This window comes from Eleutherodactylus coqui, chromosome 7, assembly GCF_035609145.1.
Source record: "Eleutherodactylus coqui strain aEleCoq1 chromosome 7, aEleCoq1.hap1, whole genome shotgun sequence".
Classification (NCBI taxonomy): domain Eukaryota; kingdom Metazoa; phylum Chordata; class Amphibia; order Anura; family Eleutherodactylidae; genus Eleutherodactylus; species Eleutherodactylus coqui.
This window is the reverse complement of record NC_089843.1, coordinates 156,938,488-156,964,769: the sequence shown is the minus strand read 5'-3', so window position 1 is coordinate 156,964,769 and position 26,282 is coordinate 156,938,488. Positions and strand designations below refer to the sequence as shown.

The 26,282-nt window shown below is 39.9% G+C and overlaps 1 protein-coding gene across 2 annotated transcripts in view; it reads left to right on the top strand.

Annotated features, from left to right (window-relative positions):
• The window catches only part of LOC136573611 (bifunctional heparan sulfate N-deacetylase/N-sulfotransferase 4-like), a 387,126-nt gene that overhangs the window by 324,063 nt on the left and 36,781 nt on the right, over window positions 1-26,282 (top strand). For both annotated transcript variants that reach the window (XM_066574883.1, XM_066574884.1), the window contains exons 6-9: window positions 6,071-6,253; window positions 12,871-12,967; window positions 17,840-17,963; window positions 22,000-22,174. In XM_066574883.1, the coding sequence (XP_066430980.1) occupies window positions 6,071-6,253; window positions 12,871-12,967; window positions 17,840-17,963; window positions 22,000-22,174 (579 nt within the window). The remainder of the gene's footprint in view (window positions 1-6,070; window positions 6,254-12,870; window positions 12,968-17,839; window positions 17,964-21,999; window positions 22,175-26,282) is intronic.

The following is a 26,282-nucleotide window of genomic DNA, read 5'->3' as shown; positions in this document are numbered from 1 at the left end:
AAAGCGATGCTCGATCGAATAATTGCTCTAAACGAGCATGTTCGCTCATCTCTAATCCTGAACATGGACGACTATTGATTCCCATATCCTTTAAGAGGTATTTGAAAATGGTTTTATAAACCAATTACATTTTTAAAGTGTTTTGCTGCCTTAATACTGTGATACCTCCTCAAATGACCACCTTTTTAAGAAGACCACCCCCTTATCCAGACCAAATTTACTTTGAGAGATTTTCAGTTGCACCATGTATTATGCATGCTGGTCATCTTTTTTGAGAAGTCTGTCTCACTACTAGACCACCTTTCAATGCAATTTTTGGATGGTCGTCTCCAAGAGGTTTTGCTGTAATTGTTTAATGAAATCTAATGATTCTGCAATAACTAATGAAGAGCCTGGATGCTTTTTTTGAGCAATACAATACTATATGTTATAATCATTAATAACTTCAGAAGGGGCCGGTGATCCGGGGATTATTCTGATTCCCAGATTGGAGACAGGAAGAATTTTCCCTTAAATGCGGAAAATTGGCTTCTACCTCATTGGGGTCTTTTGCCTTCTTCAGGATCAACAATGTGGGGGTAATAGGCTGAACTGGATGGACATATGCCTTTTTTCGGCCTTACATACTATGTCACTGTAAGAAATCTTGAAAAGCTGCTTTTTCTGATCTCCCCTATTAGCAGAGTGTCAGTCCATCTTCAAGATGTCTAATAGTCTAGTTGCTAGTTATACATTGCCTTACAACCAAAGGCATCCTGCACACCATCATATTTATGGCTGTGTGCTATTTGTGCCCCCATTATAGCCTATAAAGCTATGCAGATTGACTTTTTTATGCAAACCAGTAGTTCATCTGAAAAAAAAACTCATTGCATGTCCTATTCCTGTCTATGTCACAAAGGAGAGATAGGACATGCTAATTCATGTGCTCTGTCTGCGTAACTCGAACAGCTTGCGGGCAGGTGTTCATGTGCTGTCCAATATGAGTTGTGCTTTAGCCTCTCAGGTGCAACTTGCACACACGGTAAGCATGCACCTAGCCAAAGTCAAAGAATTGCTGCTGATTAGAGCATACTGAAGGTTTAAATTTTTTTTATTTCTTATTGCCACCATAAGCATATTTCCGTAAAAATAATTTTGGATGAAGATCCTCTTATGAACCTTATTTTCATGCCAATAACAGCATTGTGTGCATAGCGTGTTTATGAGAGTGTGCCTACATGCAGTTATTTGTCAATGTCTGTAATTTGTAGCCAATGTTGCTAAATCCCCTCATTTTAAACAGCAATTTAACTAAGGAACAACTGGCTTGAGACACTGAAAGCCCAATTAAACACCTGTCTGTTCAGTAACATGTCAAATATCCTTTTTCCACATGAGTGTACCTGTTCTGTTTGCATATGGGAATTGAAGGTCTACATGGATTTACCTTCTGCTAGTGAAGTTAAAATACATTAGAAAATACACTAACATTTTTAATAAAAGGAGTAGTTTATTGGGATGAAAACATTTATATTTAATAGTTGGAATCCTTATTCTCTTTGTATTCAAGGTACATAAGTATTAAAAGTGTAGTATGTACTGAACACTGTTGTCTTATATATATTACCAATGCATAGCGGACTTCTTATTTGTAGCGTTACATTTACTTATCATTCCATGCGCTGTAAAGTCAATAGCTCTGGGGTAGGCTGTGAGAAGTACTGGAATTGAACCAGAAAATTACAAATTTAAAATAAAAAGTATATTCGGTCATGTTATTGTCCTTGACCAATGCCCATAAAAAACAACTAACTCAGCCAATTGTGTATATATGCTGCTATAGTGAAATGATATATTTATTGCTTACTGTACATTATTAGATGCAGCGATTGTATTAAAGGGGTATGTTGCGTGAAATCACAGAATAATATGTAAGCAAATGGTCTATTTTGAAACAATAAAAAGTGTTTCTGTGTCACCACCATTAATTTGAGGCACATCTCTGCAAATAAAATGTAAACCAAATGGTCTCCAGCTTTAATATATGTAATATTTTGTCAAAATTGATATTATTTGTCCTTAGAATGCTTTATACTGGATATTCTTACATAAATGTATTCATACAAGTAAACATACTAGAATATGTGATAACTTGTACTTTTTAAAGTTTGTAAATAACAGTATGTGCAATATATCAAAAGATGTTTCAGCAGCCCAAATCTAGCTCTACAAATGAGCTTCATATTCATATTGTAAATCATATTTACACCCAATGCATTGTACTTACTGTACAACAACGTAACACAGGATATCTGGAATGTGGTCAGTCTCACTTGTCTCCATTGCAAAGATATTAATTCCACATCTGTTCCTAGAAACTGATTCATTATGAATTAACGGGATTGTTTTATGAAGACGGCCTTATTTTAAAAATTAATTAGACTTCCTTTTCCCCCAGGAAGCCTTGGCAAGACATTCATTTCTCCTACATCTCATACATTATAGGAAAAATGTAGCTTTACTTGGCAGCCATTCAAATAATAGTCTGTCCAAGTAATGCTTGGATGTGCCGGGTCCTCTAGCACAGAAGGAGCTCTTGGGATCACTCTCTATAACATCAAAAAGACCATATAAAGCTCTCCAGAGTGTTGTACCACCTTCCTCATTACTGTCTACCCTCCTATCCGCATTCTATGCTCTGCTAATGACCTTAGACTAAATTCCCCTTTAATTCCAACCTCCCATTTCTATCTCTAAGATTTCTCCAGATTTGTACTAGTTTTCTGAAATTGAGAAAGGCCGATATAACGGCCGAAACGCATCGCAATAAAAAGGAATTACTATATATACCTTCTGAATTCTGCCTGCTAACTTGGATTCAGGGGTGCTTAACCACTAGCACCCCTGCGAAGTAAGTTACATCCACATCATATACACCTCGTTTGCACTACCTTGCATCATCTGCCATTTTCCAAAGCACAGGAGCGCTGGTTAATTTTCTGTTTTTCACATTGATCTAGTTTTCTGAAATGCACTACCCCACACTATCAGGTCAATTCCCAATGCTTGAAGTTTTAAGCATACCCTAAAAACCACATATTTTAGGGAGTCCTTAGTCCTACCATATTACCTTATCTAACTCTTCTTTTACCCTATTTTAACACTCCCCTTAGAAACTCGACCCGTTTCTTCCCATTATATCTTCCACACACCATATTGCACTTCTTAGCTGTATATACGTAGATACAGCTGGTGACTGTCTCAAACAGTTTTATGTGTGTATATTATAGTACCCTATATATTTCTTCTTTTGGCTGAACTGTACAGAACAAACTCTTTTACCTCTTGCGTCATACCTATTTCCCAATAGTCTGTAGACTCTTGCGAGCAGGGCTCTCACTGCTATTGTTCAAACTGTCTATTGATTTAATATTGTATGTTATGTCTTGCTTTATGTATGATCCTTCTGACTTATAAAGTTCTGCAGAATATGTTGGCTCTATATAAAGATTATTATTTTTGTTATTATTAATATGTGGATGGTAGTTGTTTTCCTATGACAAACCCATAAATTATTTTTTTTACTGTGATCCATCAGTGATTCACATTTCAGAATACTTTTATAGATGCTGTCATCTCTTTCTATTTGAGTCATACATAGGTGATACACACCAACTGCATTATGATGATATACTATAGTATCATAGATTGTAAAAACCCATTGTAGAGTGCATACAACTACTAACAATTCAGGTACCAGTATCTAACACAAATGCCACGCAAACTGGAAATGATTATTGAATTAAATTTTAACTTGTAGACTTGAAAGGTTTGCATGAAATTAAAAAACAAATAAGTTTTGGCTTTCCAGAAACTACTGCACCCCTCTCATCCATGGCCAGTGTTGGCCAATACAGCTCAGCCCTCCTGCAATATCGTCTTTCTTCCAGTGTCTGTTAGAAAATTTGATGTGTTGGTGATTTGTTTTTTTAAGCTGGAGGAGTTTGTACAGATTATTCTAATTATTTTCAGTCTACAGTACTTGCTGCTAATGTGTACATATCAGTATTTTCCACTATAGATAGATATCACTTAAAATCGTTATGGTTCATTATAGTTTTCCCAGAAGAAATATTGACTGTCAGTGATATTTTTGGATAAATTGTCCAGAAAATATAGAAAAATCAAGTTGGCAAATCTATTTAAATCTTTGATTGTCTTTGTAGCTCACTAAAGGGACCTGTAGAGTGAAAACTGCTTTTTGGAGTCCCTGCTTGGGTTAAAAGGGTAGAATTCTAATGCCTTAAAGGCTATATGGAAATAATTTGTCCAAACTGGATAATCCCTTAATTTGCGGAGTTTAAATGAAAGAACTTTTGTGAAAAGATTGTGCAAAAAAGAAAAACACTATATAATCATTAAATGGCACACCTGGTCCAGCCCAGTCAGCTTGGTCCCTGCCGCATTGGTCATGGAAGCTCCTGCATTGTTTGGCCACATGGTGCTTGTTGGTCATGCAACTATAGTAGTCAATCACTAGATTCAGCCGTCAAGAAAACCAGCGTGAAAAATGAGTACAAAAATGCTGAATGGGAGGAAACCCATTGAAATGAGTTCTACTATCTGTGGTTTGCATGAACGGTTTTGCGCGCGTGAAATTGTGCGCAAAACCGCTCGTCTGCAGGAGCCCTAAAGTTCATTTTCATTTGCGACTGATTGATATTAAGGACTCCTGCAGACAAGAGATTTTGAGAATGCAGACAATAGAACCGATTGATTCCGATGGGTTTCCTCTCATTCTGTATTTTTGCGCTCAATTATCGTGAGCATAAAAATATATATAACAAGCTCTATTTTTATGTACATTTGCGCAACCAAGGCACCATAGGGGTGCATAAATGCTCACCACGTTCACACAAAGTTGCACGCTGAACTGCGCAATTTTGCAGTGCTAATCAATAACCCCAGGGACTAATTCGGCTGCACAGCCATTCAAATCACAGTGTGGATGTGTCCCACGCCAATGCGAACAGAGTTGGCAGCGCAAAAATGTACAGTAAACAGCGCTGCTACGCACGTGAAAGCACGTAATAGGGCTCCCTTCACAGTGCAATTATGTCACGCTCTCGCAAGCGTATATATGCCTACGCTCGTCTGCAGCAGCCCAAAGGGTAGACACTCAATTTACTATTTTTTTGGTATAGTGTCCTTAGAATGGTAACACTGCTGTCTTGTAAGAGAACCAATTTTCACCGACTACTGTGTAACGTCACTGTCACTCAGCAGTGTCAGATCACACAAAAGATGCAATGAACTGCAACTTTGGATGCCTGAAGCATCACAGATGCATTCAGTCACAAACAATGTGTGTCAAAATGCATTTCTATGGAATGTGACATCTTTCTACAACACCTGCAGAGAAAAAAATTATGGCATAAAGGTGATCATATAGCCCAGTGGGGGTAATCACAGTATGTCTTGGAAATTGTCTTTAAAGATAAAATGACAAATTAATTGAAATTGTACAAATATTTGAATGCTTTATTTTTAATTTATAGATGTCGTATATATCAACTATTTATTTCTGTGATATAGCGATTCTGGCATTTGCTCAAGAATGTTGCTGTCCACAGACTTATTGATACACTCGGAAATAGTGCAATAATTGTCCTTGATTCCTAATGCTGCTTTCACAATAATGGCTTTCTCAAATAGATTTCTGCATGGCAGTCTGGAGCAGTATTGACTCAATAGATACATGTCCACCGCAAAATAAAAGAACAGTAATTCTTGTATACTGTTTGTCTTATCACATGATCCTATTGTGTAATTATGTGTTTAAAATAGTGTGAGATAATGTTCAGGTGTCTACACCCCCCCCCCCCCCCCCCCCCACGTCCCTTCCCTTAAGATATTGGGTATTCTTTGTTACCTTGGGGAAAGTCATTAAGACACGTTTTTCTGAAGCCAGCTTATCACCATGTGTTTTCTGTCCCTTCATAGGAATCTTACTGCCATCTACTGATCACAAGATTTATTCCAGCATCCTGTGTCTGCTATCTCTTACACATTCCTTCTTCTATTACAGATCAGCATCTTTATGACACACTTGTCGAATTATGGGAATGATCGCCTTGGTTTATACACATTTATTAAGCTTGCTAACTTTGTGCAAACATGGACCAATCTGAAACTGCAGACCTTGCCCCCATTACGGCTCGCTCAGAAATACTTTGAACTCTTCCCTGAACAGAAGGATCCTCTCTGGCAGGTATTCACGGCCTCTATATCAATACATTGTATTTGCGTGTTTGGTTTGTAATTTGCTACAATGTGTCTTCATGTTATGGTTATGTGTCGTTGATGTTTTCCCATATGATAACATTAATAATAAAAGTACAAACACTGTATAAATTATATTTTATTACTTTGTCTCCCTAATGTGGCTCACAATCTAAATGACAGGCACACGTAAGCCAGCTGCACACGAACAGATTTGCATTGTGGAATCCGCGGTCAGCGTCCGCACCGCAGATCCACAGCAAATACCGTTCACTATATGCTATGTAAAAGCACTTTTTCTTACACACCAGTGGAATCGATTAGCGATTTCCACAAGCAGACGAAAAATCGCAGCATGCTTTATTTTCGCTTGGATTCAGCACTGATGCCTTCCATTGAAGTCAACCCGTGGCCCTTCTGCAATTGACATTGAGGAAAGGTCGCAGATTCCATGTCATTGCCTAGTGATGACGTGGGGGAGGGAAAAGAATTCAAAAAAAGAATCTATACTGCACATGTTCAATGGCGAGCCGTCCGGACCATCCGCAATACAGATTGAAACATTTTCACACAGACGACGTCTACGGTCAGAGCTGGATTCTGCTGCAGTCTCCTGCAAGTGGAAACCGACCCGTTCATGTGACACCAGCCTTTGGGCCCCCTCAGACGGGCATATTAAGCATGGTTTTGCGTTCGTAAAAATCCTGTTAGAAAAACGCAGAAAATAGAACCCATTGATTTTGGCCGTGAAAATCATTGCTACAAAACATGATAAAATGGAACTACAGATAGTCCCCTACTTGCGAACATTCGACTTACGAATTTCGCAAGATACGAACTATCTGTCCTGCACAGTATGATGTAATGCTATGGCATTACATCATGCTGTGCAGGGACCGGTCAGGCTTCTATCAAGCCTGATAGAAGCCTGTCCGGTCAGATCGCGGTTGCTAGGCAGCCGGGGGCCTTCTGAAAGGCCCTAGGGCTGTCTATGCAGAGCACCTATCTAGCCGTGCGCTTGATGGGCACTCGGCATAGGCAGCCCTGGGGCCTTTTAGGAGGACCCCGGCTGCCTAGCAACCACACAGCGTCCCGCGATCTCATCGCGGGACACTGTACGGGCCTCCTGAACGTCGGGTGCAGGCTGTTTCTTACAGCGGGCACCCGGCGGCAGCAGTTCCGACGAGCCGCGCCGCTCGTCAGAACTGTTAACACTTTAAATACCGCTGTCAGAGCGGTATTTAAAGTGTTAACAGTTCTGACAAGCGGTGCGGCTCGTCGGAACTGCTGCCGCCGGGTGCCCACTGTAAAAACAGCCTGCACCCGACGTTGTATGGAGCGGGATCCACCCGCGATCCTGCTCCATACAAGCATTTGTTCGACTTGCGAACAAATGGACTTGCGAACAGGCTCCTGGAACGGAACCTGTTCGCAAGTCGGGGACCACCTGTATTGATTTCAATGGTTTCATTTTCACTAGTTGGATTCTCATGCGTTAATACTAGGGACTTGCCCTATCTTTCCTGCACGTAGTTTTTGTCTGTTTGAGAAAAGGTTGGGCAGGACCTGTCTACCTCCTTCCTTTTTGTTTTTTTAGCTGTCACGCAACAGCTTGAAATTTGAACATTAAAAAAAAAATTACCTGGTTCAAGCGCTAATACCCTCTGTAGTGGCAAGCGTCTTTGCATATGCACCAGTGTGTTTTAGCCCTTAGTCAGTAGCTACCCAGGATCCAAGTAGTGTTCACTGTATTACCTCACATGTTAGTATGTGAGTGATTCTCATGCTACTACTCGAATCGTATGCTGAATGAAGCCTGGGTCTCACAGGACCTTTGATGATGGCACCGTCACGTGATCAACACTTAGCCCCGACCCCTGATCACACGACAATGGCATCATCACACAGTCACATGGTCTCTGAGCTTCGCCACATGGCATTATCATAGGTCCTTCAAAAAGCATAAATATAAAACACACAGCATGCCAGCAGCCCTTTGATCATAGGACCTGTGATGGTGTCATTGCATGTCATTAGTCACATGGTCTCTGAGCTCCGCCCCGTGACATCATCACAGGTCCTCACAAACCCCCGTCTCAGTTGCTATGGATATAGCAGTAGTCAGTCTGGCAGTTTGTAGCTGGTTGTGAGACAGCTGGACACCTGTGTGGAGACTCCAATAAATCACACGTCACAAATGTCCACATACATAGCTGGCAGTGCATATTGACCAACAACATTGAAGCATAGTCCTTCACCGCTATTTTCACATCTCCAGAACATGATATCCTGTCATCTCAAGTGCTAATGCCGCCAACACCAGTCCAGCCTTCATCTAATCATCAACCGTTGTCCAGTGTTAGAACAAACCGCTGCTGTCATGCAAACATGTCACCACAGAGGGTTCAACGCTGCCGTGAAACTAATGCAGCTTACATGATACAGCGACAAGCCATGATTTCACTTCAGTCACCAGCTGAAGTACGTAAAACACATGCAGCTCATATGTGAAAGCTTTGCGCGAACATGTCTCCTCAGCCAGCAGCTGAAGCTCGTAAATCTCATGCAGCAGATATGCAAAAGCAACATGCCAAAATGTCTCCTCAGCGAGCTGCTGAGGTTCATAAATCATGTGCAGCTTATATATGAAAGCAACGAGCCAACATGTCACCTCAGCGAGCAGCTCAAGTTCGTGAATATTAAGCATCTCATATGAGAGAACAGCGATGTAACATCTCACCTCACCGAACATATAATCATCGTGAAGTCAATACACCCAGCAGGTGTGAATCACATCGCAACCACTTTGTTCACCATGGAAACAATCTAAGACATTTCTACGCATGTGTCCTGATATTTAATCATGTTTTCACTCTTCCACAGAGACTGTACGTCAGCGAACATTTGCTCACACCTCACCCTTGCAGGGACTTTAGTGGAACATGTAGTTTTTGTCATGCTCAATTCCTGGAGAGACAAATGCTGATGGCTGTTACACTATCTATTGTCATTGAGGACGTGTTCGATTGCCAGAGCTGTGTTTGTACCATGCACATGTCATGTCTGTCAGTCGCAAGTCATGTAGCAGAGCTGAAATTGTAACATGCACATTTATGGTGGCACACTGTGTCTGTCACGCACATATAATGTAGCAGAGCTGTGTTTGTACCATGCACATGTCATGTCTGTCAGGCGCATGTCATGTAGCACAGCTGTGTTTGTGAATCACATGTCATGTAGCAGAGCTGAGTTTGTAACATGCGCATGTAATGTGGCACAGCTGTGGCTATCACGTGCATATAATGTAGCAGAGCTGTGTTTTTACCATGTGCATGTCATGTCCGTCAGGTACATGTCATGTAGCACAGCTGTGTCTGTAACAGACATGTCATGTAGCAGAGCTGAGTTTATAACATGCACATATACTGTGGCACAGCTGTGTCTGTCACATGTATATAATGTAGCACAGCTGTGTTTGTACCATGTGCATGTCATGTCCGTCAGGCACATGTCATTTAGCACAGCTGTGTCTGTAACAGACATATCATGTAGCAGAGCTGAGTTTGTAACTTGCACTGAGGCACAGCTGTGCCTTTCACACGCATATAATATAGCAAAGCTGTGTTTGTGCAATGTGCATGTCATGTCTGTCAGTCGCCTGTCATGTACCAAAGCTCTGTCTGTGATGTGCATATCATGCAGGAAAGCTGTTTCTGTCAGGTGCATAGCATGTAGCATAGCTGTGTGTGTCTGTCACATGCCCATGTACCACAGCTGTGTGTGACACGCATGTAGCAGAGCTGTGTGCCGCATTGTGCCACCAGAAACACTGGTACTATAATTTCCTAATAATTACTAGTCTACATATATGTAGCAATTTTGATTGTCATGCATATGACTGCAAGTACATTTGAGAGATATGTAGAAAAGATGCTGTTTAGGGCGGCTTCACACGACTGTGTTTGTGTGCATATTTGCATGCATAAAATGCGCAGAGAATAGAAACCATCAATTTCAATGGGTTCATTTTCATTACTCTTTTTTGGACACGCATTTCGTGTGCGCGGAAAAAGTGCTAAAAGTGCAAATATGCAAGTTAATGCATGAAACACTGCACAAAACTGTAGGGATAGGAACACATGTGGACCACATTAAGCTAAATAGCCCTTTAAACCACAGAAAGGTTGTGTCAGCTCCATTCACACATGCAGATTTGATTTACGGATTCTGCGAGCGGGAAATTAATCGCAGCCTGCTCCATTTTAGCACGGAAGGGATCCATTGATCTCTATGGAAGTGTTCGATCTACAATGCATCCGCAATTGCATTGCGGATTTGTAAGTGGATACTTCTGTAGTTGCTTGGAGACCGGGCAGGGAAGTGGGGGAAGGCACCATTGGGATGGCAATTTTTTGCTGCATGGACGATCCGTGGAAAAACCATCAAATCCGTGAACACCTGCAATTATTTTAAATTACTTTCCACAATGACTCGCAGGTCATCTGTGGCGGAAATCCACATGCGGAATCTGCGTGTGCCGTGTGCATGAGGCCTTAGTTGCACTGTTATATATATGCTTCTCTAAAGTCCTTCATTACACTTTAAACCTTGACAGGCTTGTACAATACAGATAAGAGGTCGTGATTGATTAAAGGAAGTCTAAGCCAAATCTATTGATTGTATTTAACTGCGCATTACGGCAATTACCAAGTATGCCTGTAATCAGATAAATGAAATACTGTACTTTCAGTGTTATATATATTATTAATGCAGTCTAAGAAACGGAATGATCCCTGAGGGTCGGGGTAATGGTCAATGCTTATTCAATTATATTTCTTTCATGTAAGCTGTATATTAAATTCTGCAATCTCTTCTGCAATGTATGTATATTACACAGCAACATTGCTGTTTAGAAATGTCTGCTTTATTCTCTCTGCTGTTGGCAAAGCAGTTTATATTCTATATTTGTATGATATACGCTGTTAATGCTCAGGTTGATCGCACGCATGGGTAGCATGAGTCTTAGAAAACATAAATAGTAAGTATTACTTAATGTACAATCAATAGTACAATTTTGCTCAGATTCATAAAATGTTATTAAATTAAAGGCAATATATATAGGGCGAGTTCTTAAGTCTTTAAGCAGAAGTTTTCAGACTGTGTAAGGATAGGGCTACACATCAACAATCACCCACAGTAAAATTGAGGTAGCGTGTGCCTTCATTTTCTCCATATGGCGGAAAAGTCATAAAGGCACTTGTTCATTTTTTCTCATAGGGAATAACTGAAGTCAGGTTGTAACTGAGATCTTATTACAACTTTCAGTCTTGGTGGCTCTTATGTTGGCCTGTGTTTCAATAGTAAATGCATCTGATTGGTTTGTCACATCCCTGTAATGTTAATGAAGGATTATTAAATAAACAGAATTATATATGAATTAAATTAGTGAGGGCATACCAGTCTTGCTTAATCCGGAGCTGACGGAGCTACTATATATACCCTGTTCTCAATCACATAGCAGGACCATTGGCAGTGTTCACAGAGTCCCTGTAGCTCCATACATCAGAACTGTAGGTATTCTGTATGTTGCTGCATGGCGCTTTATAGCATGCGGTATAGCGCTAAAAAACAGTCTGCCCATAATTCTGATATTTGATTGAGCAAGCCATACTTTTTTTCTATCAGATTCTCTATGTAACCCACGTAAAAAGAAAAGAACGGCTCATCATATACATAGCACCCCCATGTATGTGGTGAACAAGGATCCCATAGAAGATTATGGGAGTCCTATTACAGTCCAGTGCAACACGAAGCTTATACATGTGCATGGGTCTTAGGGCTCCTGCAGATGAATGTAGGCGTATATACGCTCGCAAGAGTGTGATATGCTTGCGCTATGAAGGGAGCGCTATCACGAAGCTGTGCAATTTACTGTACTTTTTTGCATTGCCGGGACCGCTTACATCGGCACAGGAGTGTAATGCGCTGTGATTTGAATAGCTGTGGAGCCTAATTAGTCCCCGGTGTTATTAAGACCGCGAAATTGCGCAGTGCAGTGCACAAAGATAGACTCCTATGGTGCACACAAAAATGGAGCATTTTGTTTATATTTTCGCTTGCATGATTGAACAGGCTGAACAGCCTAATTAGTCCCCGGTGTTATCGATTAACACCGTGAAATCGCTGAATGTGAGGAAACCCATTGAAATGGGTTCTATTGTCTGTGGTTTGCACAAGCGACTTTGTGCGAAATTGCCTATCTGCAGAAGCCCTTAAAGCAGTCTTTCTCATCTGCAGACCTCAAGTAGCTCTCAAGTTATGATTTGAGAATATTCTAAAGAGAAAACCGCCATAGTATTGATGTACTGTTAATAATTATATTATATCATACTTAAACGTGATCTGTTGAGGGTACTTGAAATAAACTGCCTGAGATTTTGTAGCCCATTCATACTATTTGTTCTTTTTAACACACTTCATAGGCTTAGTCCCATTTGCAGACCACAGAATAACGTAACAGCAGTCTACTGATTGCTAAAGGAGAGTCAAGCTATTTGAAATTGGCTAAGGGATAAAATATGCTAAGAAAAATTACTCTTCCTACAGAATCCATGTGATGACAGGAGGCACAGAGACATCTGGTCTAGAGACAAAACCTGTGATCGTCTACCAAAATTTCTTGTGATAGGACCTCAAAAGACTGGTGAGTTTTATATCCTTACAAGTAAAATATATTGCTTCATTTTATAGAGCCCCAGAACCTGGACAAACTAACATTCCTGAAACCTGTAATTTACAGGAACATTCTTATCAAAAGTGTCCAGTCATCTGGTAATAGTGTGAAGTATAATTGGGTTATGCAACAAGACAATATCCAACACTTTTGAAGTACTTAAAACTAGCAGATAATGCAAGGAAGCTTGAAAAAGAATATATATATATATATATATATATATATATATATATATATATATATATATATATATATATATATATATATATATATACCTGAACTAAATATATATAGTTCAGGTAGCCTGCTTAAGGTTGACCCAGCCTTCCATCCTTCCAGGTCGGCAAAAGGAGTACCCAGCTTGCTGCGAGGTAAGGATGACTGGGGAAGGCAATGGCAAACCACCCTGCAAAAACAGTCTGCCAAGGAGTCGGTAACACCTCTGTGCTCGCACCAGGGGACTTAACTATATATATATATATATATATATATATATATATATATATATATATATATATATATATAAAAAATCAGTTTTACAAAGTTATGTGAAACATCAGTATCACATTATAAGAAGCCAAAATGATATTCCGATATGTGAAAATTCTCCAACACATGAGACATTCGTGAAAACTATGATTTTGGAACACCACCCTTTTCCAGAAAAGGGCGCTTTATGGAGAGCTAAAACCTCTTTTGGAACTTGCATAAATTTCTGTTACTAAAAATCTCTGAGCAGATTACCATTCCTTGAGCATGTTATCTATTTGAATATACATAGGATGCATGTATAATGTCTTTCAGTCCATATACCACTGATTATAATAAGAGCAAGCTGCAATACAGCTTCAACTGTCTAAACTCAATAGGCCAATCTGTCAGGTCTCAAAACATCTGGTAATTAAGTGAAATTGTAACATTGAGAATTATTTTAAGCTCAACATATTGTTAGTCTGCCAACAAGAAATTTGCCAGCTAAACTAGGATGGCGTAATGAGAAATATTACCTTCCACAGATCAGGGACGTACCGGTCTCAGTGGTTATATACTCTGGGTGATACTGTTTATGCAGCAAGAATGTAGCCAAGATTTGGAGTCACGGGAAATTCTAACGGCTGTAGATTTACAGTCATTAAAGTCTAAATAAATGTCAGGAAATATATAGCAAAGCAAAAATAGCATCAACCTCCATTCTTTTATTGCTGGAAAATTTGCTATATGAATTCAAAACAAAAAAAATAAATCAGTCTACAACAGAGCCGAGCTCCAAGTATCAGCAGAGAAGGGAAATTTCTTCCAGACGTGTGATACATATTGTATATGCAGGAATGGCAATAAAGGAGAAGAAGATACTTTCTCAAAATATGTCCCTCTTTTAATGTTAGTACATTCAACGTCAAGATTGTGTAGGGAAAGGCGCAATGCCTCTTGCCTACACTTTTCATACCCTTTTGGAAGAGACAAGCAGCATGACTGTTGCATGTTTCTCCCACGTGGTGCCTGTAGAGAGAGGCCTCAGAAGTTTACACTGCCCATGGGGAAGGCCATAAGGAGCTACCTCTATGGCCAACCCGCAACCAATCACCATGCATATATGATCTTCTAAAGGTAAAGTCCCCTGGTGCAAGAACCGAGTCATGACTGACTCCTCGGGTGATGTCACAGCGTGACCCTTTCTCTGCAGACTGTTTTTGCGGGGTGGTTTGCCATTGCCTTCCCCAACATGATCTTCCAGTGCAACACAAAGCAAGAAACATGAGCGGATGAAAACTGTGCTTTAATTTTTAAAAATTCCCTTTCATGGCATTTTTTATTCTATCAATGCAACTATTGAAAATAACATAATAAAATAACTCCCGGTAATTCTACATTTTTTACCTGAGCCACGAATACAAATATTCACGCAGCTTTTAAAAGGTGGTTTAAAAGGCTATTGAAACTAATAATGGCAGAAGTGTTCTTTTTCACGCAGAATTGCACGTTTGCGCACGTATTGAGTGCACGCTCGGACAAGAATGCAGTTACTGGAGAAGAGCGAGGCTCGCTCGAGTAACTGACTTGTCCGAGCATGCTCACTAATCTCTAATTATGATGCCCACACATCACATGCACAGCTCTACTACATGCATCCTGATTCACACACAAAGCTGTGGTATATCCTTGCTGATTTCCAGATATCACCAGCTCAGCAGACTCCTGGATACAGTGATCTGACCCTGGTCATGTGATCCTTCACTTCACCCACACAGGGGATCACATGACAGTGACATCATCACAGGTCCTGGTGGCTTATCCAGTTTACAGTACTTTCTACTGAACTGCACAATGGCTCCTCCCACAGCAGTAACATCACAAAAGGTCCTTCAGCCCACTAGATCTCTGTGGTGGCAGTAGGTCAGTGTCTTCTGTCACGACCACTGAGTTGTATCGGAGATAATAATGGCTTAGTTGTATTCTCATTTTGTTATTTTCCTCCACCCTTTCCAAGAGCCCTAACGTTGTTGTTCTTCTGTTGGTCAGTGTTTTACATATGTTGTAGGACCTGCAATGATGTCACCAGGGGGCGGAGTGATGATGTCACCAGGGGCAGAGCATGAGAAGCACCCACAAACAAACAAACATACCCACGGTCAACTGGTCATTAGTAGTTTGATATGTGAGAAAGATAGGGCAAGTTCTATCTTTTCCTGCCTGTACTATTAATGTGGGAGAATTCGGAAAATGGAAATGAAACCATTGAAAACAATGCTTTTTATTCGTCCCATTATGCAGCCATCATTATCACAGCCGTATAGCGGGCCTAAAACATGCCCATGTGAAGAAGCCCTCAGAATGCAAAAAAATTCCACCCATGTGAAAGTGCCCTAAGAGGAAAGAGACAAAGAGTGTATACTTAAGGAGGTTTCAGATGGCCGTATGTGAAACTACGCTCGCCAGTACAGAGCGTAGTTGAGCATGAACGACTTTTTTTTTCTTCCTTCTCACGTTTTTTTAAACGCCATAGCTCAGGAGTTTGAAAAAAAAAACGCAGGAGGATTGGGAAAGATAGGACAGCAGGTTATATCTTTTTTCACCGGTACAATTAACAGGTGAGAATCACGATAGTGAAAACAAAGCCATTGAAATCAATGGTTTCGTTTTGTTCTGCTTTGGGAATGTGATTATCACAGCCGCATAAGGGGAAAAGAACATGTTCGTCTGTTCAAGCCCTTATATGTACATGGATGTAAACTACTTGTTATGTTTGCAACTTTGTGTTCACAGATATGTTAGAAATAGCAGCTCTTGAGAATAGACTGTTGGCCTGATTAAAAAATGCTGTGCAGATGTACCATAGAGGAAGAGTCATGAGAACATGCATGTTTTATTAATTTGACTGAAGTGTGATTTAATAGAAAAGTAGCTTCCATAAAAGTGCATTCACATGGGCGAGTGCAATATTAGTCTGATATCACACTCGGAAACCTGCTGTTTTTTACCTGCGATTGCAACAAAAACGCATCACTGCACTTGCAATTTTTATGCGCCTTTTGAATGCGTGTGAAAAACTGCATGTTTTTTCAATAGTAAAAATAGAAAAATTGTATTTACATGATTCAGCTATTCACTACACTTACTTCACTCATTTACAGTCCAAGAACAATGCTCCAAGCACACCTGTGCATTGACTTCTGTGATGTTGGGCTTGTGTGCAGCCGCTCATCTATGGTAACCCATCACACACAGTTCCCTATGAATGGTTCTGGTACTAATAGATACTTCAATGGCCTGTTAGACGTCTTGAGAGTGTTTAGGCAGACAATGTGCTTGATGTCTTCAAGGCTCATATAAGACTTTGTTGTCTACGTTCTGTCAGTTTACGGGGTCTCACCAAATGTGGCTGTAATAGTGGACTTTGGAAGGTCTAGAAGCACCAACATACACCGTTGGACGTCTGTCAAATGTCTATAGGGGCATATGGCTAGATAGGATGGCCCTTCTTCCACAGCATATGGCCTAAAAAATGTATACTTCCAAATAAAATCTAAAACTCAAGATTAACAAGCAGTTCACTCTTGAACAACAATGAATAGGAAGAAAAACTTCAACTGAATCATTGTGCTGTATGTTGGCTTCATGGAGTATTTAAAAGAAAATTCTGACATCTGAAACTTGTTTTAAGGATATTGTTTCAAAGAAAGGTTAAAAATGTCTACCACTTGTAAATGTCAGCCCAATGACACTGACCTTTTTTTGAAAGCAATGAAAGGTTCATTAAATTACTTTACAATACTTCACTTTTTATATATCTGGTCTATATATTCATAATAAAAAAGCCTATCTTCACTTTTTTGTCTTGTGCTGAACGATTCCTTAATATTATGGCCTCTCTGGTAGTTTCTTAATCACGTACCAGCAAACTGAGGCCAGAGCTCTTTTGCAACCCAAACCCTATATCTTCATACTGTGACTTGTTGGCACCCCCTGCCCACTCCATATAAGTAAACACAATTGTGTGTGTATATATATATATATATATATATATATATATATATATATATATGTATATATATATATATATATATATATATATATATATATATATATGTGTATATATATATATATATATATATATATATATATATATATATATATATATATATATATATATATATATAAAATTGTGTTTACTTATATGGAGTGGGCAGGGGGTGCCAACAAGTCACAGTATGAAGATATAGGGTTTGGGTTGCAAAAGAGCTCTGGCCTCATATATATATATGTGTGTGTGTATATAGTTATGTATATATGTTGACTGTTGCACTTGTGTTTTCTAACATGCATATGATACATATTTTCTAGGCACAACAGCACTTTATTTATTTCTGCTGATGCATCCTTACATCATAAGCAACTTTCCTAATCCAAAGACTTTTGAGGAAGTACAATTCTTTAATGGAAACAACTATCACAAAGGAATTGACTGGTAAGATAAATACATTAAGTTGCAATTAGATTGTGATGCAGTTAAACACCTGCCAGGACACCTGGGACAGAGACATTGTTGTTCTGATATTCTATCGAGCGAATCTCATAGTAAGGTCTGCATTGCACCACAGGGCACATCAAAACTAATCATTGTGCACTTTACTGGAAGATATGGTAGTGGACTGACTAAATAATGAAAATGGAAAAAGTGCATGTGTAGTCAACAGTAAGAAGGGAACACAATATATATACACATATATATAACTTTCTTCAGTTCCTCTAGATCAGTGGTTTCAAAAGCTGATGCAAAACTATAACTTGTAGCATATCACAGCTTGAGAGGAACCAGTCAAAGGCCACTACTCGTGATGAAATCTAGACTTTTGACAGCACTTCATCTTCATAGCTCCATTTATATATTCATGTACTATATTTCTAAATCACTTTGTAAAGGATCTTGCTGGGTCTTTATTATAGTAAGAACTCTTCATCTGAAACCCCACAAAAATAAACTTAATGCCAGGTTAGTAGGAAGTATCATGAGTTTATAGCTGAAACTTGGAAGCATTCAGTTGAGGAAAATGGTATGACATACCATAATTGATCAATGTTTGTTATATTAGTGGATCTTTGTGGTACCAATTTCAGCCTAGGGAATAGTTTTGAGCGTACTTTTGAAAAAGTTGGGTTTGGATATTTCACTGAATCTCAGCAAAAGGGCAACATCTGCATGGAGTTTGTAAAAAGCCACACAAACATCTGTGCACATGTTATCCTTGGTCAAATTTAAACCTAGGACCCCATTGCTGCAAGGCAACAGTGCTAACCACTGAGCAGCACTGGAGGAGGAATTTTAGTAGGTTTGGCCAAGACAAATTACCCAACGTTTGGGTTTGCACCAAGTCGAACATTTAGAAAAAAAATCAACCCAAAAGAAGGTTCTACTGTTTTGGTTCCATCAACACTACTATGGAAAAATAAAATTCTTTATAAGGGCTCAGTAAGACGGGCGTTTCTATGTGCAAATTTATGTGCACAAAAACACATGCCTAAAATGAAGCGGGTGTCATGAAATGAAGCTGAAAAAAATGCACTTGTCTGTGTTTTTGCGCACATAAAGTGCACTGCCCACTATCCCCTGCTGCGACTGTGACAGCTGCAGCAGGGGATTTCTTGGATGTCAAACCCCTGGATGCTGTCACATCCAGGGGTTTCACCTTTGGTTAATGGTGCCAAACAGAGAACATTGTGATCCACTGCTACAGCTGTGAAAGCTGTGGCAGAGGATTTCTTCATCTCTGCGGAGAGTCCCCTTGTCACTGAACACTGTGACAGCATTTTTCAGTGTTCAGTGACAAGGGGACTCCCCGCAGAGATAAAGAAATCCTCTGCCACAGCTGTGACAGCTGTGGCAGAGGAGCACAATGTTCTCCCATTGAATTCAATGGAGCCAGCACTACAGCCGGCTTCATTGAAAGCAATGGGCTGCCAGCAAGCCCTCCAGTGATTTTTGGGGAAGGGCTTTAAGTATAAGCCCTTACCTGAAAATTATCCCTAAAATCCAGCCAGGACTTCTCCCTGCACTGCTCTGAAGTGCTTTCAGCAGGCGGGGATTTAAAATCCCCACCTGCTGAAAGGGCTACCTCTGATTGGCTGAGCACTGTGACCAATCAGCTGTCATTGAATAGCAATGTCTCTTCTCTGCAAGTGTAAAATCGTGGGGCCTCTAATGCACCACTGTATGTTTCTGATTTCATATGGAGGCACATAGAGTTTTATTCTGTTAGATTCCACATGAAACCAACAGAAATAAAATTTGGGATGCTGTATTGGACTCCATTTGCTTATTTAAATAACTATATAATTAATATTAGTAACCTGTAATACACACTATGCTGGTCCTATGGCAGAAACAGTTCACAGATTATAATGCTATCATGCCTGCATTTTATTTCTTTTACTATCTGATTGTACTCATTTTGGTGGAACATTTTTCCATCACTGTTAACTGTTGGGCTACAGGCATGCAAGAAGCAATCTGTGGCTAAATACTAAAGATAAGATATCTGGCAATTTCCCAAATAATTACAGATCACTAGATTCATGCTGTGATCCTGTCCTTATAACTCAGAAATGTCTTCATGGCGAAAAAATAATTTCATTAGTTTGAGCAATTGCCATTTAGTTGCACAAATTTTGTCAACATGGGCTCTTGAACAAAGAACATTTCCCATTTGTCAAGTACCCTCAGTTTTAAACATTATTATGAGCGAATTGGACCACTTTATATGTTGGTATAGAAACAGAGGCCACAGCTTGAGATCTATGAGATCTAAAAGCCTATCTTACCTTCTATTAGATAAGCTGGTGGTATTTTATAAAAGGAAGACAAAATGTAGATAACAGATGGAGCCTGCCACCACCAAGAGCTGGATAATGCCTTGCTAGATGAGTATGGATTACTATTTGTTTCTTCAACTGCTGTATTTTACATGGAGGTCAGATACTGGCAGGGGGACTCCTAAGGCCCTCTTACATGGAATGACTGTCGGGCACTCATTGTGCCGTGTAAAAGGGGCCTTTGTTGCCCACTTAGGGTCCTTTCACACGGCACAATTAGAGTGCAAATATATTCATTAGATTGAGTGATTTGCACTATACTTGTTTGATGTAAACAATTACAGTGAATGAATGTTCAGTGATAAATCGCTAGATTGTCACTGATCGGATTCTTCATACTCACCCAAAAGTCATTGTTGGTCTGCTGCTGCACCATTTGGTATCAACAGGCAGTCGTTCATCTCCGGCCCGCTCCGCCTCCATTCACTCAATGATCATCGCTCCTGTGGGAAAGTGATTACTACAGTTGTCCCAAGTAAAATAGCCTTGAGTTTTCCCAATAAGGGTTCCACTATTATATGGGTACTGGTCCCTATTTCTTGTTACTTTGTCTCCTGATATCTCTACCAATTACCCCTTCGATACTCTAACCTCATCATAATTAAAATGATGACTCTTCTGTTACTACTCAGCATTGCAGTTACTAAAATAAAATACCATACCTTCTACTATTCCACTAAGCAAAATGAAAGATAAGAGTCCCACCATGGTCTGCCAATGCTTCTCCCATATCCCGCCTGCAGAGGTGCCCCACATTTTGATTATGGGAATATTTGCAAAAATTAATAATTGATTAGTAGTTTGACAATTGTCCGTTAGATGTAGTTGCCCTAATTTCTTGTCATATTTGTCTAGCTATGTACCAATTACTTACATCATTGTGTTATCATCACTAAAGATGGCTTTACATGGGACAACAATAGTCAAGAGAATTTAAGCAACTTTGTCCGTGTAAACATGGCCATTTACTGGGTGATGAGTGAGAATTTGTTCACTAGTTTCTAGTAACTTTGTTTCAGCTCACCAAAAAATAGTCATTTGTTGATTAATTATCATCTGGTGTCCACAGATAATGGATGACTTTTAATGATAAGCCAACAGCTTTGCAGGGAGGTACGGGCTTGTTCTGCATGCACCTCCAGTGAACGCTGATTTACCCCTGACCTTTTTTTTAACCATTTCGCCTTCCTATTTTATATTCATTGTTTTCTGAAAACACGTAAATACGTAGGAGTTATCCTTAACTGAACAGTCCCTGCTAGTCTTCGAAAGGACACTTGCTGCTACGGTCTTGGTTTTTGTCTTTGAAGATACAGTCTTGTCTTGAAGACCATTCACATGTATTTATGAGCATTCAGTGGACTCGGTAACCAGTGAGCTTGCATTGTGGAGGGATCGAAATTTCAAATATATGCCCAACAAAGAACCTCACGCCCTTTAACTAGTCAACAAACAATATTTCAGCCCACGTAAATGTGCCCAATAATCATTCAGCATTTGCAAATTCGAATAACAGGTAGCGAGAATAGCTCTGTGTAAAAGCACCAAACAGTCATTTGTATACTTAAGTGACTATTCAGACAATGGTTGACCTATGTAAAGCTACCCTAACCAGTTTGTATTCTTTCCCAAAGGTATATGGATTCTTTTCCTTACCCTTCCAACACAACCTCAGATTTCCTGTTTGAGAAAAGTGCTAGTTATTTTCATTCAGAGGAAGTACCCAAGAGAGTGGCAGCATTGCTACCGAAAGCAAAGCTTATAACCATTCTTATTGATCCATCTGATCGAGCATACTCCTGGTATCAGGTATGGTTTCTTTAGCTGTTTGAGCTGAATGTGATAGACCGTGCATCCATATACTAACAATGTCATTAGGGTCATGTTGTGGTAGGATGAAAGCAACCCAATGAAATATGAGGAGAATGGACAAGGCTCACTTCTATCACAGATCCAAAATTTTTACTTAGTATAGTATAGTGGGCAATGCCCATTTTCATTTCTTGTTTGCAAAATGGCCAACTAAATATAAAAAAACTGTCTTATAGCAAAAAAAATCTACAACTTCAAAAACATCTTTTTAACACAACTTTTCAAGATTTTTAGCAAAACACAATTCAAACCACAATTTAGATAGATTACATAGAAAAATGGTCATCAAACACTCTAGATAGAGGTATCTTCATTTGGACAGGGGGGTACCACCTAGGAGAATGATTGGAAACATGTTACATGGCATGTTGTATAGGGTTCACAGAAAAGTAGCCCTTCTCAGATCCCGGACACACACTTTTGGAGAAAGTAGTATAGTCCTAGCCCTAGGGTCCAACATATTTTGGGCCTTCAAGATAATTTAGTTTTTTTTTCATTACAGTGCTCCAAAAACCATAACTTAATTATAATAAATAAAGAATACATGCAAGAAACACTTGCAATTTATATAAAAATGTATTTACATGAGTATTGTATCCACATTTTGCTCCTAGAATGTGTGTTTTGGATTATTTTTTTCTATTTGCATTTTTATCTGCCTCATCTCCTATATTGCAGAAGAAAATATAGATCAGATAAGTCCATACAGGAAAAATGCATCATACTACAAGTGGCTTAAGAGTTTAATTTTGTTCCGTGATGAAGCTCTTAACCCAAAACACTCATCTCAAATCAATTTTCCTTATTGAAATTAATTGAAACACCATTAATCCATTCTGGACCTCCCCAAAAATAAGCCCTAACTACACTACATGTAAAAAAGCAAACATCATTACTCACCTACCCAATCATTCCGTTGAGCACATTCATGAATGTGAAAAAGTGAATGATTTTCATTCGAACGAGCCAATAATGCTTCTGCTGCACAAGAGCGAATGAGCTAGCAGTGATGTAGTTCAAACGAGAATAGGCTTGTCTAAAAGGTCCCTAACTTGCTCAGTCCAGAGTAATCATGGCCTTGTAGGCTATGCAGTGTGTAGAGCAATCGTTCCGGTTAGTGTGCGCACATTAACTAATTGGAGACCAATCTTTTACGTGTCTAGCAGCTATGTGTCACTTGATAAATAGCTCAAATGAGTTGTCATTGCAAGCTTCATAGCTTACTGTGTGAGACCTATGGTTACTATGCACCTGGATAATCACCGGATGTCCCTGTCTGTGGCAGGCAAATGGGTGATCTGGAAGCTTGTTGAATCAGGAATTTGTGGCAGCAGTCCTTAGCAACAGAGGTTCTTGGCAGCAGCAGTTTTCAGCTCGAGCTATTATGAGCAACAGCTTAATCACAGCAGAACTGTCTGCCCTGAACTTTTCACCAGTGGCAACCAAAACTATTCTGCTCAGCCTCCTTATATAGTTCCTCAAATACCTCCTTTAGAAGGTTTCAGCACATTACTATTGAGCATGCTCAGTAAAGTCTATAGAATATAATGCCTCTTATTCACTCCTGTGATAACAGTCTCTGTCTGTATTAGAGCTCCTTCTAGTGGCTAACTTTAATATTACGGCCTGTATAACTGCCTATTGACTTTAATGGGGCTAGCTTTATGTTATTGTAGCAGGGGCAGCCTGCCACCCTGCAACAAGTAAAGTAAGATCTCATGGTGCATAGATCAGTTGCATGAAGGGGAAATTGGTCAATTTACTGGCCATTTCAGGATACTTATAGGTACTGTAGCACCCCGGGGATCATTCGCTCACATCACAGGTAGACACCAATGGGTTAAACTCCAAATTCTGATTTATTTTCACTTTCACAGCAATATCAGCTTGTTTCAGCACAGCTCAAATAAACTAAAATTTCCTTTTCAGCAGGGTTTCAATAAACAGTCCAATTGTGTTTCTCCCCCACTCTCCAGGGCAGCTTCATACAGTTGTCTTCAGCTCACGTCTCACACAGCCTTTCTCACGAATGCTTCACCAAACTTTCTTGAGGCACATGGTCAGTCTCTTTGGTGTCCAGGTCCCTCTCTGGACATCTCTATGGCTTCCAGCCCAGGTCTCTCTCTGGCTCTCAGCCCAGGTCTCTCTAGACCTCTCTCTGGCTTTCAGCCCAGGTCTCTCTCTAGACCTCTCTCTGGCTCTCAGCCCAGGTCTCTCTCTAGACCTCTCTCTGGCTCTCAGCCCAGGTCTCTCTCTAGACCTCTCTCTGGCTTGCAGCCCACTTTACCTCTTACTGTAGCATGAACAAACACCTATATCCTACTTCCTGCTCACACCTGTGTGTGTTTCCCTTGTGTCAAGCACCAGAATGCCTGTCTGTTGCCCCATATAGGCCATTCTCTATAGTGCCCCTCTATAGGACATTTATACAGGGCGATTGTCCCTATCTTCAAAAAAAGTGTTTTTTAATTAACCAGAGCCTGCATGGATTTGTAACAAACAAGTCATGGCAGACTAATTTAATTTCCTTCTATGACAGAATCACTGACTGGGTTGATAAGGGAAATGCGGTGGATATAGTATATCTTGACTTTAGTGAAGCATTTGACAAAGTATCTCATACCATACTTATTGAAAAAGTGGCTAAATATGGAATTAACAAGGCAACTGTTAGGTGGATTCACAACTGGCTGAGTGATCGTACTTAAAGAGTGGTCATAAATGGCTGCACATCCAACTGGAAGAATGTATCAAGTGGGGTACCACAAGGCTCTGTCCTAGGCCCAGTGTTGTTCAACATTTTTATAAATGATTTGGAGTAGGGAATTGATGGGAATCTGATCAAATTTGCCAATGACACAAAGCTAGGAGGGATGGCTAACACTAGGGAAGAGAGATAGAGTATTCAAAAAGACGTAGAAAAGCTTGAACAGTGGGCGGCGACTAACAGAATGGTATTAAACAAGGGGAAATGCAAGGCCTACATCTGGGCATGAAAAATGAAAAAAGCACATACAGAATGGAAACAATTGGGCTAAGCAGCAGCACATTTGAAAAAGACTTTGGTATACTAATAGATCACAGACTGAACATGAGTCAACAGTGTGATGCAGTAGTAAAAAGGAGAGCACAATTCTTGGATGTATTAAGAGAAGCATAGAGTCTAGATCACGTGGGGTAATTATCACCCTTTACTCTTCCTTAGTCAGACCTCATCTGGAATACTGTGTCCAGTTCTGGGCACCCCACTTTAAAAAAGCCATAGACAAACTGGAGCAAGTTCAGAGAAGAATTACCAAGATGGTGAGCGGTCTGCAAACCATGTCATATGAGGAACGGTTAAAGGATCTGGGAATGTTTAGCTTGCAAAAAAGAAGGCTGAGAGGAGACTTAATAGTTGTCTACAAATATCTGAAAGGCTGTGACCGTGCAGAGGGATCAGCCCTATTCTCATTTGTACAAGAAAAGACTAGAAGCAAGGGGATGAAACTGAAATGGAGGAGACACAAATTACATATTAGAAAAAAACTTTCTGACAGTGACGGGGGTCAATGAGTGGAACAGGTTGCCACGGGAGGTGGCGAGTTCTCCTTCAATGGAAGTCTTCAAACGAAGGCCGGACAAAAATCTGTCTGGGATGATTTAGTGATCCTGTACTGAGCGGGGGGTTGGACCCGATGATCCTGGAAGTCCCATCCAACTCTACCATTATACGATTCTATGAATTATTGCTGGAATAATTTCTGAAAACAGCGAATTCGGGTAATAGTCGTCCTTTAGGTCTTTTTCTCAGGGGCTACAAAAATGCATGTATGTGAGGCCCATAGTTTCCAATGGCTTCTTCCACATGAGAGATGTTCTGTAACCTGAAAGAACCCATTGGAAACCATGAGCTTCACATACATGCGTTTTGTAACTATATTGCATTGCTACAAAATCTCGCGATTTTGTTGCTCGCATGAAAGAGGCCTTATACACATGGCCACCGACAGGGTACTAAGAGAGAAATCGTTTACTTATTGGAGTCACTTGGATTTTAGCATGC